At 39.3% G+C, this 17,503-nt stretch overlaps 1 protein-coding gene across 1 annotated transcript in view; it reads right to left on the reverse strand.

Moving 5' to 3' along the window:
• Positions 1-17,503, reverse strand: part of ZFP1 (ZFP1 zinc finger protein) — an 837,904-nt gene that overhangs the window by 808,855 nt on the left and 11,546 nt on the right. Inside the window, exons 4-5 of the mRNA XM_054710126.1 lie at positions 12,190-12,316; positions 857-2,686 (exon numbers count right to left, since the gene is read on the reverse strand). Of these exons, the coding sequence (XP_054566101.1) occupies positions 857-2,686; positions 12,190-12,316 (1,957 nt within the window). The remainder of the gene's footprint in view (positions 1-856; positions 2,687-12,189; positions 12,317-17,503) is intronic.

Genomic DNA, 17,503 nt, shown 5'->3' on the forward strand with positions numbered 1-17,503 from the left:
GATTATCCAATTCTAAATAATATTCTTGAATTGTGGTCAGAAATAGTAGAAAATGAGTTGTTGGACTTTGTTACAATTCACTTAAAACCTCGTCAACAATCCACTCATTAAACCTACAGTGTTGTTGTTTTTTAATACAGTATGAATTTCCTCTTGTAGCATATTGGATGAAATCTAAATAAAAGCTTGCTCACATTTATTATAGCATATAGTGCTCCCCATTCAAATAATGGGGGTTAAGTGTTAAATGGAGTATTTCTCAATATTCATTATACTCATAAGTGTCCTCCTCTCATGCAAATTATCTAACACTATAATAACAGCTCATATTTGTGCTATGTTAAAGGCACTGTTCTAAAAGCTTTACATGTAACAACTCACATAATACTTTGATAAGGAAGGTATTATTAGAATTTGATAAGGAAGGTATTATTAGGTTTTCTTACAAATGATTAAAGGTTATCATAACAAATGTCACAAAGGAAAGCAACTGATAGAGGCAAAATAAGATTTAAAAAGACATGCAATGGCTGAAGGCCTTCCAATATTTACTACATTACTGTTGATTAAAATTCACTAAAGTTTAATCAGTTCCTGGTAATAAATTTTTCTACATGGATTACATTATCACTATCTTTCCCCAAATAAATTCATTGATGCAGTTTTATGAGGCAAGTGTACTCCCATATTCATATTTTAAGAATTCTTTGATTGTAATGGATTAATGACCATTGAAGTCTCTCTTTATTAATCACAAAGATTCAAATAATTCATATATAAACTTGTGAGCTATGAGTCAAGTCTGTTCCACATTCCTTATACTTAAAAGATTTCTCACTGATGTGAATTCTCTGATGTTGAGTTAGTTGTGAACCACGAGTAAAGGCCTTCCCACATTCCTTACATTGATATGGTTTCTCACCAGTATGAATTCTCTGATGTCGAGAAAGGTGTGAGCTCTGAGTAAAGGCTTTTCTACATTCTTTGCATTCATAGGGCTTCTCACCAGTATGGATTCTTTGATGTAGAGTAAGTTGAGAACCATGACTAAAGGCTTTCCCACATTCCTTGCATTCATAGGGTTTTTCTCCAGTGTGAATTCTCTGATGTTGCGTAAGTTGTGAACCACGAATAAAGGCCTTCCCACATTCCTTACACTGATAAGGTTTCTCACCTGTATGAATTCTCTGATGCTGTATAAGTAGTAAGCCACGAGCAAAGGCCTTTCCACACTCATTACATACATAAGGCTTCTCACCAGTATGAAGTCTCTGATGTTGAGAAAGATGTGAACTCTGAGTAAAGGCCATTCTACATTCTTTACATTCATAAGGTTTCTCACCAGTATGAATTCTCTGATGTTGAGTAAGCTGTGAACCACGAATAAAAGACTTCCCACATTCCTTACATTCATAAGGTTTCTCACCAGTGTGAATTCTCTCATGTTGAGTAAGTTCTGAGCCACGACTAAAGGTCTTTCCACATTCTTTACATTCATAGGGTTTCTCACCAGTATGAATCCTCTGATGCCGAGTAAGTAGTGAGCCTCTATTAAAGGCTTTTCCACATTCATTACATTGATAGGGTTTCTCACCAGTATGAATCCTCTGATGTTGAGTAAGTTGTGAACCATGATTAAAGGTCTTTCCACATTCCTTACATTCATAGGGCTTCTCATTGGTATGAATTCTCTGGTGTTGAGTAAGTTGTGAACCACGGATAAAGGCCTTCCCACACTGTTCACATTTATAGGGTTTTTCACCAGTATGAATTCTCTGATGTTGCATAAGTAATGAGCCACGAATAAAGGCCTTCCCACATTCTTTACATCCATATGGCTTTTCCCCATTATGAATTTTCTGATGTTGAGAAAGCTGTGAGCCACAAATAAAAGCTTTCCCACATTCCTTACATTCATAGGGTTTTTCACCAGAATGGATTCTCTTATGTAGAATAAGTTGTGAGAGCTGAGTAAAGACCTTTCTACATTCTTTACATTCATAGAGTTTCTCGCCAGTATGAAGTCTCTGGTGCAGTGTAAGTTGTGAGTTCTGAGTAAAGGCCTTCCCACATTCTTTACATTCATAAGGTTTTTCTCCAGTATGGACTTTTTGATGTCGGGTTAGTTGTGAACTACGAATAAAAGCTTTCCCACATTGTTCACATTTATATGGTTTTTCACCAGTATGAATTCTGTAATGTAAAATCAGTTGTGAGCTCTGAGTAAAGGCCTTCCCACATTCCTTGCATGCATACGGTTTCTCACCAGTATGAAGTCTCTGATGAAGACTGAGCTGTGAATCACGACTAAAGGCCTTCAAACATTGCTTACATTCATAGGGTTTTTCACCAGTATGAATACTCTGATGTTGAGTTAGGTGTGAGGCTCGTCTAAAGGCCTTCCCACATTCCTTACATTTATAGGGCTTCTCAGAATTACATGAGGGATATTGAGATAAGTAAGTATGCTGATTGAAAATAGACATTTTTTCATATATAATCTTTCCTTGCCTGAAATATTCCTTCTGATTTTCCAATGTGCCTCTGACTTCCAAATAATCTCTAGAAATAGACTTCTTAAGATCATAGATTTGAAGCCAGTCATTCATTTCCCATTGAAATAATTCTGTTTTATAAGTTTCTTCTTTTGGAGGTAAGTAGTTATTTGCACATCTTGATGACAAATCTGAAAGATTAAAAAAATAATAATAATTTTGGCTGTCATTTTAGAAGAAGTAGAATTTCCATAGTAAAAAAAACTATATAGTAAAATATACAGTATATCACTAGGTGAAAAAAAGCCAGACCCCAAGACTACATATTTCAATTATATTTACATGACATCCTGGAAAACATAAAACTTTAGGGATGGAAAATATGCCAAGTTTCCATAGGCTGGTGAGGGGTAAGGGGTTGACAACAAAGGGAAAGCATGAGATAATTTGTGAGTGTAATGGCTCTGTTGTTTACTATGACTGTGACAGTGGACACACTTTATATGTAGATGGTACATCAGATTTCCTGAAGAACACCAATAAATGTTGAATAAAACATGATAAACAACCTTCTAAAATATGTCAAGCTTAAAGGAAAATAAAGAAGATCCACAGTGGCCACAATAAAATCAGAACAAGAAACTAGAATGCTAAACATCCTTAAAAATCATAGCTACTCTCAGAACATTTACTCTCTTCAACTGCCTAAAATTATCTTTTAAAAAAATCCAAGAGACAAGGCTTTGGACCAAAAGTAGGTCAGAGATTAGAAAAAAATTCACAATATTGGAACCAGCCAAAGCCTGCAGTTCACATGAATGAAAAAATAATACTCTAGCCTCGAAAGAAAATCACAAGAAAAATCACTACGTAGTCTTAGCATTTTAAGAAATTAGATTTTTACTATGAGATGAGGAGTCATTGAAAGATTATAAGATTCAGCATGACAAGTTCTGACATCTGTTTAAAAAGGAATCATTCTTTTTTTTTTTTTTTCAAACTAAAAAATAACAGATAATATGAAAGTATAAAGGCTTGGTGACAGAAGTTAGGAAGCTATAGCAATAATCCACGTGGTGAAGACAAGATGATTATGGAGAAAAGTGTGGATCATTGGATTCTGAATATACTTTGAAGGTATAGTGAAGATTTTGTGATGTACTGAATATATAATATGACAAAGAGAAGTCAAGGAAAATAAGTATTTCACCTGAGCATCTGGAGCAATGAAAGTGCCATTTACAGAGAAGTTCTCCCTGTAATAGGAGATTTGGGAGAGTATCAAGAGTTTGGTTTTGAACTATTTAATATCATAATGATGTGGAATACACAGGTATATGCATATGTATATGTTCTGAGGAAATATATGGATTAGAAATGTAAATTTGGGAGTATCAGCAAATAGATATTTCCTTTTTAAAAAAAATCCTTGTTAATCCTAACCTAAAGGTATTTTTTCCATTGCTATTCAGAAAGAGTGAAAGGGAGGGAGGAAGAGGGAAGGTAGAGAGTGAGAGAGACATAAACATCAACATGAGAGAGATACATTAACTGATTGCCTTCAGCATATGCCCTGACTGGGGGTGGGGAGCAAACCCCCAACCCAGGGACATGCCCTTGACTGGTAATCAAACTCACAACTCTTTAATGCATGGGCTGACATTCTAACCACTAAACAACACTGGTAAACATATACGCACCCAATACCGGAGCACCCAAATATATAAAAAAAACTTCTGGAGGATATCAAGGGAGGGATTGACAGCAATACAATCATAGTAGGGGACTTTAATACCCCACTATCACCATTGGACAAATCCTCTAAACAAAAAATCTGCAAAGAAACATCAATCCTAAATGACTCACTAGACCAGATGGAATTAATTGACATCTTCAGAACATTTCACTCCAAAGCCACAGAATATACATTCTTCTCAAGTGCACATGGGTCATTTTCAAAGATAGACCATATGTTGGGTCATAGGCAAAGTCTCTTCAAATTCAAGAAGATAGAAGTTATATCAAGCATCTTCTCAGATTACAATGGCATAAAACTGGAAATCAACTACAATAAAAACAATCCAAAAAAATCAAACACCTGGAGGCTAAATAGCATGCTATTAAATAATGACTGGGTTACCAGAGAGGTCAAAAAAGAAATAAAAGACATCATGGCAACAAACAACAATGAATACACAACAATCCAAAATCTATGGGACACAGGGAAAGCAGTCTTGAGAGGGAAGTTTATAGCTCTATAAGTCTACTGCAAAAAAACACAAGAAACAATGGTAATAAATTACCTAACCCTAAACTCAAAGAGTTAGAGAGCAACAAGAAAAGACCAGTGTGATCAGTAGGAAGGAAATAATAATGATCAAAGCAGAGATAAATGACATAGAGACCCAAAAAACAATACAAAAGATCAATAAAACCAAGAGCTGGTTCTCTGAAAGGATAAACAAGACTGATGAACCTCTAAGCCAGACTCACCAAGAAACAAAAAGAGAGGGCCCAAATAAACAAAATCAGAAATGAAAGAGGAGAACCAAAATACAAAAAAACAACTCAATTCCAAAAAACTGGACAACCTAGAGGAAATGAACATATAACTAGAAAAACACAACCTTTCAAACCTCAATCAGGAAGAATCTAAACATCTCAATAGGCCAATAAATATGGAAGAAATTGAAGCAGTCATCAAAAGGCTTCTAGAGAAAAAAAGAAAAAAAAAGCCCGGGACCAGACGGCTTCACAGGGGAGTTTTAGCAAACATTCAAGGAAGAACTAAAACCTATCCTCCTCAGACTATTTCAAAAAATTCAAGAGGAAGGAACATTTCCAAGCTCCTTCTATGAAGCCAGCATCACCCTAATACCAAAATCAGATAAAGACAACACAATGAAAGAGAAATATAGGCTAATATCCCTCATGAACATAGATGCCAAAATCCTCAATAAAATTCTAGCAAATCGGGTCCAGCAGTACATCAGAAAGATCATACACCATGACCAAGTACGATTTATCCCAGGAATGCAAGGATGGTACAATATCTGCAAATCAATAAACGTGATACATCACATAAACAAATTGAGGGATAAAAATCACATAGTCATATCAATTGATGCAGAAAGCATTTGACAAAATCCAACACTCTTTCTTGATAAAAACACTCAGCAAGGTGGGGATAGAAGGATCATAATAAAAGCCATATATGACAAACCCACAGCCAACATCATACTCAATGGGCAAAAACTAAAACCATTTCCCCTAAGAACAGGAACAAGACAGGGATGCCCACTCTTACCACTCCTGTTTGACATAGTACTGGAAGTATTAACCATTGCTTTCAAACAAGAAGAAGAAATTAAAGGCATCCATAATGGAAAAGAAGAAAAACTGTCTTTATTTGCAGATGAATGATACTGTACATAGAAAACTCAAAGACTCCATCAAAAAACTATTAGACTTAATAAATGAAATCAGCAATGTAGCAGGATACAAAATTAACACCAAGAAATCTATGGCATTTCTATACACCAATAATGTACTTAGAGAAAGAGAGATTAAAAAAGCAATGCCATTTACCACCACACCAAAAAATTAAAATACCTAGGAATAAATGTAACTAAGGAGGTAAAAGACCTACATGCGGAAAACTACAGGACACTGAAAAAAGATATAGGGGAAGACATGAACAAATGGAAGAACATACCATGTTCATGGATTGGTAGACTCAACATCATTAAAATGTCCATACTACCAAAAGCAATCTATAGATTCAATGCACTCCCCATTAAAATACCAACGGCATTTTTCACAAACCTAGAAAGAACTCTCCAAAAATTCATCTGGAATTTAAAAAGACCCCGAATAGCCACAGCAATCCTGAGAAAGAAGAACAAAGTAGGTGGGATCTCAATACTTGATTTCAAGCTGTATTACAAAGCCACTGTTCTCAAAACAGCCTGGTACTAGCACAAGGACAGAAATATAGACCAATGGAATAGAATAGAGAACCCAGAAATCGACCCAAACCACTATGCTCAATTAATATTTGACAAAGGACGCATGAACATACAATGGAGTCAAGACAGTCTCTTCAATAAATGGAAACCTCAGACATCTCAGGTAGCAGAATTTTCACCAATATGCCTCCTATGGTAAGAGAAACAAAGGAAAAAACTAAACAAATGGGACTACATCAAAATAAAAAGCTCTGCACAGCAAAAGAAACTAACATTGAAATGAAAAGGCAACCCACTATATGGGAGAAAATATTTGCCAATGATACATCTGATAAGGGCTTAATTTCCAAAATATATAAAATACTTCATACAACTCAACAAAAGGAACACAAACAATCCAATTAAAGGATAGGCAGAGGAGCTAAATAGACACTTCTCCAAAGAGGACATACAAATGGCCAAGAGACAAATGAAAAAATGTTCAATGTCACTAATCATTAGAGAGATGCAAAATAAAACTACAATTAGGTATCACCACACACTAACCAGAACAGTAACCATCAATAAATCAACAAACAACAGTGTTGGAGAGTATGTGGAAAAAAAGGAACCCTAATACACTGCTAGTGGGAATGCAGACTGGTACAACCACTATGGAAAACAGTGTGGAGTTTTCTCAAAATAGTAAAAATGGAACTGTCATTTGATCCAGTGATACCTCTTCTAGGAATGTATCCCCAGAATCCTGAAACATCATTAGAAGAATATATGCACCATATGGAGAAGGATCTGGAAACAACCAAGTGTCCATTTTTAGATGAATGGATAAAGTTGTGACACATTTACACAATGGAATACTATGCAGCTATAAAAAGAAGAATATCTTACCCTTTGAGACAACATGGAGTGATCTGGCGAGTATTAGGCTAAGTCAGTGGTCAGCAAACTGCGGCTCGCGAGCCACATGCAACTCTTTGGCCCCTTGAGTGTGGCTCTTCCACAAAATACCACATGTGGGCGCACACATACAGTGTGATTGAAACTTAGTGGCCCATGCGCAGAAGTCGGTTTTCGACTCTCAAAAGAAATTTCAATCGTTGTACTGTTGATATTTGGCTCTGTTGACTAATGAGTTTGCCAACCACTGGGCTAAGTGAAATAAGCCACTCAGAGAAACACAAATTACACAGAATCTGACTTATATATGAAATCTAATGAACAAAATAAAGTGACACACACAATCGATCCAGAGAAATGGAAGTATGCAACATACTAGCGATTCTCAAAGGGAAGGGCAGAGATCAACCAAAGAACTTATATGCATACTAGTGGCCCAGTGCACAAAATTGGTGCCTCCCCTGCCCGTCTGCTCACCCCCAACTGCCCCCCACTGCCGGCCTGCTCATCCCCAACTACACCCCTGCCAGTATGCTCACCCCCAACTGCCCCCAGAGCTGACCTACTTGCCCCCAACTGCCCCCCCAAGCCAGCCTGCTTGCCCCCAACTCCCCCCCGCAGCCGGCCTGCCCCCTCTTGCCAGCCTGATCACCCCCAACTGCCTCCCCTGCCAGCCTGCTCACCAGCAACTGCCCCCCCTGCCAGCCTGCTCACCCCTAACTGCTCCCTTGCCAGCCTGATCACCCCCAACTGCCTCCCCAGCTGGTCTGACCACCCCCAACTGCCTCCCCTGCCGGCCTGCTCACCCCCAACTGCCTCCCCTGCCAGCCTGCTCACCAGCAACTGCCCCCACTGCTGGCCTGCTTACCCCCAACTGCCCCCACTGCCGGCCTGCTTACCCCTAACTGCCGGCCTGCTCACCCCGAACTACCCCCCCTGCAGGCCTGCTCACCCCCAATTACACCCCCCCCCCGCCGGCCTGCTCACCTCCAACAGCCCCCTGCCAGCCTACTCACCCCCAAATGCCCCCTCTGCCAGCCTGCTCACTCTCAACTGCCCCCGATCGCCCCCAACTGCCCCCCTTCCGGCCTGCTCACCCCCAACTGCCCTCCTGCCAGCCTGATCCCCAGCAACTGCCCCCCCCCCCCTGCTGCTGGCCTGCTCGCCCCCAACTGCCCTCACCTCCTGGCCTGATCTCCTCTAACTGCCTCTGCCTCAGTCCTGCCACCATGGCTTTGTCCGGAAGGATGTCCGAAAGGTCTCCTGGTCTAATTAACATATTACCCTTTTATTAGTATAAATATGCATAACTCATAGACAGACAATAGTGTGCTGAAGACCTGCGGAGATGGCAGGAGTGGGGAGGAGAGGGTCAATGGGGGGAAGAAGGGAGACATCTGTAATACTTTCAACAATAATATAAATTTTAAAAAATTTTAAAAAGAAAGTAAAGAAGATCCAGAGGAGGCACAATGACATGAGAACCAGAAGCTAGAGTTAAGCATGCTGTGAAGTCACCGAACTCAGGGTATTTCCTGACTTAAAGTGCCTTAAAATGTGTATGTTAATAGTCTGAAAAAATATCCAGGAGACAAACTCTTGGGTCTACAAATTATCATGGATTAGCAATGAACCCCTTCACAAAATCAGGACTATCCAAGGCTTATATTTCAAAGAGGGAAAAAGTCCATCTGACCTCAAAAGAAAATTACAAGTTATATTTCATTCTTAGCCTAGATTCTCAAAAGAAAAAAAATGCTATAGATAATTCATCAGTACCGAGGAGCCCTCAGGTGTGTGAGAAACTGAAGAATCAGATCTGTTCCCCAGAAATTGCCATTGTTGAATTTATCTACAATAACAAAAGCGTAATATGCTAATTAGACCATATGTCCTTCAAGACGAAGCCAGGGCTTCGAGGGAAGCCTAGGTCCTGGGTGCCAGGTGCCTGCTGACAGCATAGATTAAAGGCCACCATAAGTCCATACTAACAGAGCATAAATTCAAGTCTTGAAAGCTGATCTGCAGGCAATTTAACTGTCTTCCAAGTAAAGCTTCTCTTTAAAAAAAGAAAAATTTTAGACACTTCACAATTACTGGGAAGAAGCAGGAAAGTGGCAATCAAAATCAGGAAATAGAAATCCTATCTAATAGAAGAGTAATATGCAAATTAACCACCACTCAGCTACACCCACAAGCAGTGCCCACCAGCCAATCAGGAGCAAGTATGCAAATCAACCCAACCAAGATGGCTGCGGCCACAGAGTGAGCAGGAGGGTTGTATTTTCCCGGCAATGGAGGAAGCCAAGCTTTCTGTACACCTTGGAGGACCCAGGCCTCCACTCAAGGCTACAAAGTTTCAATTATAGAAGAAGTGTACATTCACTAGTTTTTAGTATAGTCACTAAAAACTAGTGAATGTACACTCTGTTACAGAGTTGTGTAACAATCACCACAATGTAATCTTATAACATTTGTATCAACTTGGAAGAAACCCGTGCCTATTAGCAGTCCTTTTCTGTGTCCCCACTCTTATTTCCCAGTCCATCCCCACCTCCCAGTATTAGACAACAACTAATCTATTTTCTCTCTATATAGGTCTGTCTGTTGTGGACATTTCATATAAATGGAATTATTCATTATGTAGGCTTTGTGTCTGGCTTCTTTCACTGAGCATTTTTTCATACTGTGGTATGTATCAGAACTTCATTCCTTTAATGAATAAATAATATTAAATTGTATTCATTAATTCATTTGCTGGTGGACATTTGGGGGGTTTCCACTTTTTTACTATTATGAATAATGAAGTATACAGCACTTCTGCCTCCAAAAGTTGTGAAGACTGTCATAGTTCTTTATTTTTGCCAATCTAGGGTATCCTATCTAATAAAAGAGTAACATACAAATTGACCGTCACACCAAGACACAAGATGGCCGACGCCATGTGGTCTAAGATGGCTGCCCCCATGTGGACACAAGATGGCCTGCAGGGGAGGGCAGTTGGGGGAGACCAGTCCAGCAAGGGAAGGTAGTTGGGGAGAATCCAGGCCTGCAGGGGAGGGCAGTTGGGGGCGACCAGGCCTGCAGGGTAGAGCAGTTGTGGGCAATCAGGCCAGCAGGAAGGGCAGTTAGGGGTGACCGAACCAGGAGAGGAGGGCAGTTGGGGGAGACCAGGTCAGTAGGAGAGGGCAGTTAGTGGGGACCAGGAGTGCAGGGGAGAGCAGGTAGGGGGAGTAGGCCTGCAGGGGAGGGTATTTGAGGGGGAACCGGGCCTGCAGGGGAGGGCAGTTGTGGGCGATCAGGCCAGCATGGAGGGCAGTTAGGGTTGACCGGGCCAGGAGAGGAGGACAGTTGGGGGAGACCAGGCCAGCAGGGGAGGGCAGTTGGGGGGGGGAAGCAGGCCTGCAGGAGATTGCAGTTGGTGGGGACCAGGCCTGTGGGGAGGGCAGTTGACGGGGGACAAGGCCTGCAGCAGAGTACAATTGGGGGGGCCAGGCCTGCAGGGGAAGGTAGTTGGGGGTGACCAGGCCTGCAGGGGAGGGCCATTGTGGGGGAACAGGCTGGCAGGAGAGGGCAGTTGGGGGCAATCGGGCCAGCAGGGGAGCAGTTTGGCGTCAATCAGGCTGGCAGGGGAGTGGTTATGAGGTGATCAGGCTGACAGGCAGAAGCGGTTAGGGGCAATCAGGCAGGCAGGAAAGCAAGCAGTTGGGAGTCAGCAATCCTGGATTGTGAGAGGGATGTCTGACTGCCCGTTTAGGCCAATCCCACGGGCAGTCGGACATCCTTCAAAGGGTCCCAGATTGGAGAGGGTGCAGGCTGGGCAGGACACATACATCCACTGCACAAATTTCGTGCACCGGGCCTCTAGTTTTATAATAAAAAGTGTTTCTAACATACTCATTCAATGTGAAATATAAAGTTCTTAAAATGTAATATTCAACTACAAAACACAAATGAGAAGTGTTTGTTGCAATGGATTGGGTACACTTGAATTGTTAGTGAAATGCATTGATCCATTCTATCTTATATAATAAAAGAGTAATATGCAAATTGTCCCCTCAACCAGAGTTCCACCAGAGTTCAACTAAGGGGCGGGGCCAGTCTGCCAACCACCCGCATCACCTTTCCCCAGCCCACCTGGCCTGATTGGCCCAATCAGGGCAGGCCGGCCAGACCCCACCATGCACGAAGTCCTGCACTGGGCCTATAGTCACTATATAAATAATATAAGCTCTTCTGTTGTAAAAAAGCCAAACTTTTATTTCTGCATATATTTTTTTAAAAATATTTAAGCTCTTTGCCGAAACCAGTTTGGCTCAGTGGATAGAGCGTCGGCTTGCGGACTGGAAGGTCCCAGGTTCGATTCCGGTCAAGGGCATATACCTTGGTTGCGGGCACATCCCCAGTGGGGGGTGTGCAGGAGGCAGCTGGTCGATGTTTCTCTCTCATCGACGTTTCTAGCTCTCTATCCCTCTCCCTTCCTCCCTGTAAAAATCAATAAAATATATATTTTTAAAAAATGTTTAAAATATTTAAGCTCCTTTAGCATATCTAAATTGTAACAACAAATAGCAAAAGTGTCCCAGAATTCAAATTTAGCCCCTAAATCATTAGGAAGATAGGAAGGAAGACAGAAGGAAGATAGGTAATTATATTTTAAAGATAAATGTACCCTATATGAAACTATCTATGTCTGCCTCTAGTAATTTAAAACCATTCATTTGAGAATAAAAAGAAATTCAGTTTATTACTTAACAACAACCTTGAAATAACATCATATAAGGAGTTATTTCAAAGATAGATCCTAAAATACTATGGCATATTCTTACCTAGTGACACCAAGTTACTATAGTTCTCCAACATCACATCTCTGTACAAATCCCTTTGAGCAAAGTCCAGGCATTCCCACTCTTCTTGAGAGAAGTCAATGGCAACATCCCTGAACATCACCAATCTCTGAAACAACAAACATAATAGTAGGAGTGGATATAAAGAAAATAAACTCAAAATGGATAAAGGACTTAAAGGTAAGATGCAAAACCATAAAAATCTTAGAAGAAGCCATAAGCAGCAAAATAGCAGACATTTGTCATAGCAATATATTTAACCAACAGCTCCTAGGACAATGGAAACGAAGGAGAAAATAAACAAATGGGACTACATCAAAATAAAAAGCTTCTGCATGGCAAAAGAAACCATCAATAAAACAACAAGAAAGCACACTGCATAGGAGAACATATTTGCCAATGTTATATCCGATAAGGGTTTAATCTCCAACATTTACAGGGAACTCATACAACTTAACAAAAGGAAAATAAACAACGCAATCAAAAATTAGGCAAATGACCTAAATAGACACTTTTCAAAAGAGGACATTCAAAAAGCCAAGAGATATATGAAAATATGATCAAAATCACTAATCATCCGAGAGTTGCAAATCAAAACAATGAGGTACCACCTCACACCTGTCAGAATGGCCATCATCAACAAATCAACAAATGACAAGTGCTGGAGAGGATGTGGAGAAAAGGAACCCTCCTTCACTGCTGGTGGGAATGCAGACTGTGCAGCCACTGTGGAAAACAGTATGGCATTTCATCAAAAAATTAAAAATTGAACTCCATTTCACCCAGTAATACCAATTCTAGGAATATATCACAAGAAAACAGAAACACCAACCAGAAAGGATATATGCACCCCTATGTTCATAGCAGCACAAATTACAATAGCTAAGATTTGGAAATAGCTGAAATGCCCATCAGCAGATAAGTGGATTAGAAAACTGTGGTACAGCCCTGACTGGTTTGTCTCAGTGGATAGAGCATCGGCCTGCGGACTGAAGGGTCCCAGGTTTGATTTCGGTCAAGAGCATGTACCTTAGTTGCGGGCACATCCCCAGTGGGAGGTGTGCAGGAGGCAGCTGATCAATGTTTCTCTCATGGATGTTTCTAACTCTCTATCCCTCTCCCTTCCTCTGTGTAAAAAAATCAATAAAATATATTTTTAAAAAAACCCAAACCGTGGTACATCTGCATAATGGAATATTACGCTGCTATAAAAAAAGAATGAATTCTTACCATTTGCAATAGCATGGATGGAACTGGAGAGCATTATGCTAAGTGAAATATGCCAGTCAGTGAAAGAAAAATACCATATGCTCTCACTCATTTATGGATAATAAAGAACATTATAAACTGTAGGCAGCGGTTATAGAGTTAAGCCTCGGACTGACCTGTTGGCAGAGCTACAAACAAGTCCCAGCTTAGAGGGCACAGCCCTCTTAGCATAATTAAGCTTGACCTTATGACACCCCCTAGATCCTATCTGGGTAGCTAATGGATTGTGGGAGGTACAGCAAGTGCTGCCAAAACAAGTGAAACTCACAAGAACATTGTAACTAAGGTGACCACTACCTCTGGGTATAAAATAAAGCCTCAGCTTGCCATCTGGATCTTTCTCTGTGGCCTAAGCCAGGCATAGGAGATCCACCTAGACCCAGCTTATTTTCTTTGTCTGTCTTTTCTTCAATCCTTCACCACACTCCCTTAGGCTCACCAAACCCTTGGCTGAGCTATCCCAGCACAATAAACTGATGAACAAAAATAGATACAGAGGCAGAGAAGCATCGAACAGACTGTCAAATGACAGCGGGAAGGCTGGGGAGGGTTGCGGAGGGAGATAAGAGATCAACCAAAGGATTTGTATTCATGCATATAAACATAACCAATGGATGCAAGACACTGGGAGGGAGGTGAGGGCATGTGCCGGGGTAGGGGAGGCTAGGGGACAGTCAATTGTGGAGAGAAAAAAAGGAGACATATGTACTACTATTTGTAATATTTTAAACAATAAAAAAAGAAAAATAAATAAATAAAAATACACCCACATACATACAAAAAAAGAAAATGTATTTTCAATGGAGGGGGAGATGATGCAGAGCTCTTAACCATAGAGATAGCAGAATAAACATGCTAGGAAGTATCTCACATGGATGACACTACAAAAATTGGTGCTTCTGAAGTGACAACATGTTCCTTTTTATTCCTGTTGCTGTAGCCATTTCCTAAATTTATAACAACTCATTATACACAGAGTCTAGGAATTAATGAAATTAAATAAGTAAAATTAATTTTAAAATGCAATGTCCCAACTAAACGAAATAGCATACAGAAGCACCCTGTACAATCTGTATCTTGTATATCCTACCTGCTCAATAAATGAAAGTTTTCCTTTTTATTTATTATTTAAGAAATAAGAGTCCATGACACCCTGCCCACCCAATTTGCAGGGCCATTTAAGCCACTTCCAGTGGATTTTCTATAAAAAATGCCTGTCTTGGCTCATGCTGTGGACTTTCCTAAATTTGCTCAAATGTTCACAGCCCCAAACAAGCAGCATCTGACCTCAACATGCCAGGTACCTCTTGCTAAGTGGTCCCAGACCTGGCATTAGCAGCAGCCAAACTTGGTTTGCATCTTGATTTCTCCCAGGCATCTCCAAGTAATTTAAAACCATTCATTTGAGAATAAATTACTACCTCTAGTAATTTAAATCCATTCATTTGAGAATAAGAAGAAATTTAGTCAATTACTTCAAAACAACCTTGAAATAACATCATATAAGGCACCTCCCAGCACAAGTAGCACTCATCTGCAGATCACTTTGTAGCTCATGCCAAGTAGCCCTGGACAAGGCACAGGTAACAGCTAACCTTGGTCTGAACCTTCCAAAAAGCCCCAGGGCCAGTGTGTGGCCAGCTTCATACTAAACTGGAGTACCACCCAACCATCTCCATGAGCAAAACACTCCAAGGGCAGACTTAACGGGCACCAGAGCCCCACTGAGGCAAGTTTTACTCTGTGGGGTCAGCCTCTGCACTGTAGTTCCTCCACTGTAGTCATGGCTGGTCAATCCCTCCCTCTGATATACCAACAACAATCAGGGAAGATACACATAGCCCACATACAGGGTATGTATAAACTGCCCAGCTCAGATGACAGGAGAGGCTACCCACTGAGCTGTACAGAACACCTACTACATAAAGCCATCCTGCTAAGACTTGGAGATATAGCGGATCTACCAAATATACAGAAACAAACATAGAAAGGCAGCCAAAATGGTGAGACAAAGAAACATGTCCCAAATGGAAGAACAGGAGACATCTCCAAAAAAAGAAGTAAATGAAATGAAGGATAACAAATTACCAGATACATACTTCAAAAGAACAATTATAAGAATGCTTGAGGAACTTAGTGAGAACTTAAACAGCATTTTAAAAATCCACACTTAAAGACCATAAAAAAAGAACCATTCAGAAATGCAGAAAACACTAACTAAAATGAGGAATACACTAGAAAGAATCAAGAGCAGATGAGATGAAGCAGAGGATCAAATCAGCGATTTGGAAGTCACGGTAGCAGGAAACACCCAATTAGTGTAGCAAAAAAAATAGTTTAAGGAAAAATAGTTTAAGGAAACTGACACAACAATATCAAGCATACCATCATTCATATCATAAAGGTAGCAGAAGGAAAAGAGACCCCACAAGAGAATCACTTAAAATCAAAAGACACAAACAGACCGAAAGTAAAGGGATAGAAGATATTTCATAAAAATGGAAAAAAACAAAAACAAAAAAAGCTGGTGTAACAATACTTATATTGGTCAAAATAGACTTTAAAACATAGGTTATAACAAGACAAAGAAGCACCCAGCAATTCCACTTAATTGGTATTTATTCAAAATAACCCAAAAAACTAATTCAAAAGTATATATGTATCCACATGCTCATTGCAGCATTATTTACAACAGCCAAGATATGGAAGCAACCTAAGTGTCCATCAATAGGGGTGAATGAATAAAGAAAAAGTGGTACATATATACAATGGGATATGACTCAATTATAAAAAAGGAATGAAATCTTGCAATCTGCAATAACATGATAGACCTAAAGAGTTTTGTGCTGAGTGAAAGAAGTCAGACATAGAAAGAAAAATTTCATATGATTTCTAAAAAACAAAATAAATGAACAAGCAGAATAGAAATAGACTCAAAGATTCAGAGAACATTTTGACGGTTGACAGACGGGAGGGGAATTAAGAGCATGGGTGAAAAAGATGAAAGGATTAAGAAGTACAAATTAGTAGTTACAGAATAATCATGTAAAATAAAACATAGGGAATGTAGTCAAAATTTGTAATAACTATGTATGGTATCAGATGGGTATAAGTTTTATCAGGGTGAGCAATGCCTAAAAGGTATGTTGTACACCTGAAACTAATATAATATTACATATCAACTGTAATTGAAAAATAAAAAATATACTAAAATATAAATAAGAAAAGTAATTGGGTAAATGTTTCTGTAAAATTTTATATCTATCCTAAAATAATATTTGCAAAAAATGAAGAACATATTAAAACCAAGTTTGTTGTTATATCAGAATATTACATCATAGGCATTTTCCTTGTTACTAATAATTTAGTATTTTTAATAGGCTGCAGAATTGCTCCAAATAATCAATATATCTTGATTTAATGACATACATATTTGAACACTGTAGGTTATATAAAAATCTCATAAGCATTTCTTGCTTTGGGGAGTTTAGAATTCTCAACAGCTTTTGCATATGAATGATGATCTTTATTGTTATTATTAATCAAGATGATAAACATAATGAACATGACTTTTTCTTGTCTTAAGCAACATAAAGGTGGAAAATATTAATTCAAACTTACACATTCAAGATTAACACACAATATTGAATCTTAAAATCATCTATATTATTGGTATCAATTATGGATTTCCAGGGAAGATCCATGATCTCTCTGTATTCACTCCTTAATCATAAAGCTCACAAAGCCTGGGCTTTTGCAATTTATGGAGACTGAGCAGAGTCAAAACCAACTCCTACCTTGCTTAACTGGGAAATTTAGATCTAAAGAGTAGATCAAAGTTTTCTCAGGTGTGGTACCATTTAACATTCTTCTCTATCTTATAAAATCAGGAAATTTTCTTTTGCTGTATCACTCAGTGATTCTAGTTAAAGATGTTCAATGGATTAGTAAATAAGGATATGAATATAGGTTAGATTAGAAAGACATACTTAAAGACGACACTATCTATAATAATAAAAGCATAATA

This window comes from Eptesicus fuscus, chromosome 21, assembly GCF_027574615.1.
Source record: "Eptesicus fuscus isolate TK198812 chromosome 21, DD_ASM_mEF_20220401, whole genome shotgun sequence".
Lineage (NCBI taxonomy): Eukaryota > Metazoa > Chordata > Mammalia > Chiroptera > Vespertilionidae > Eptesicus > Eptesicus fuscus.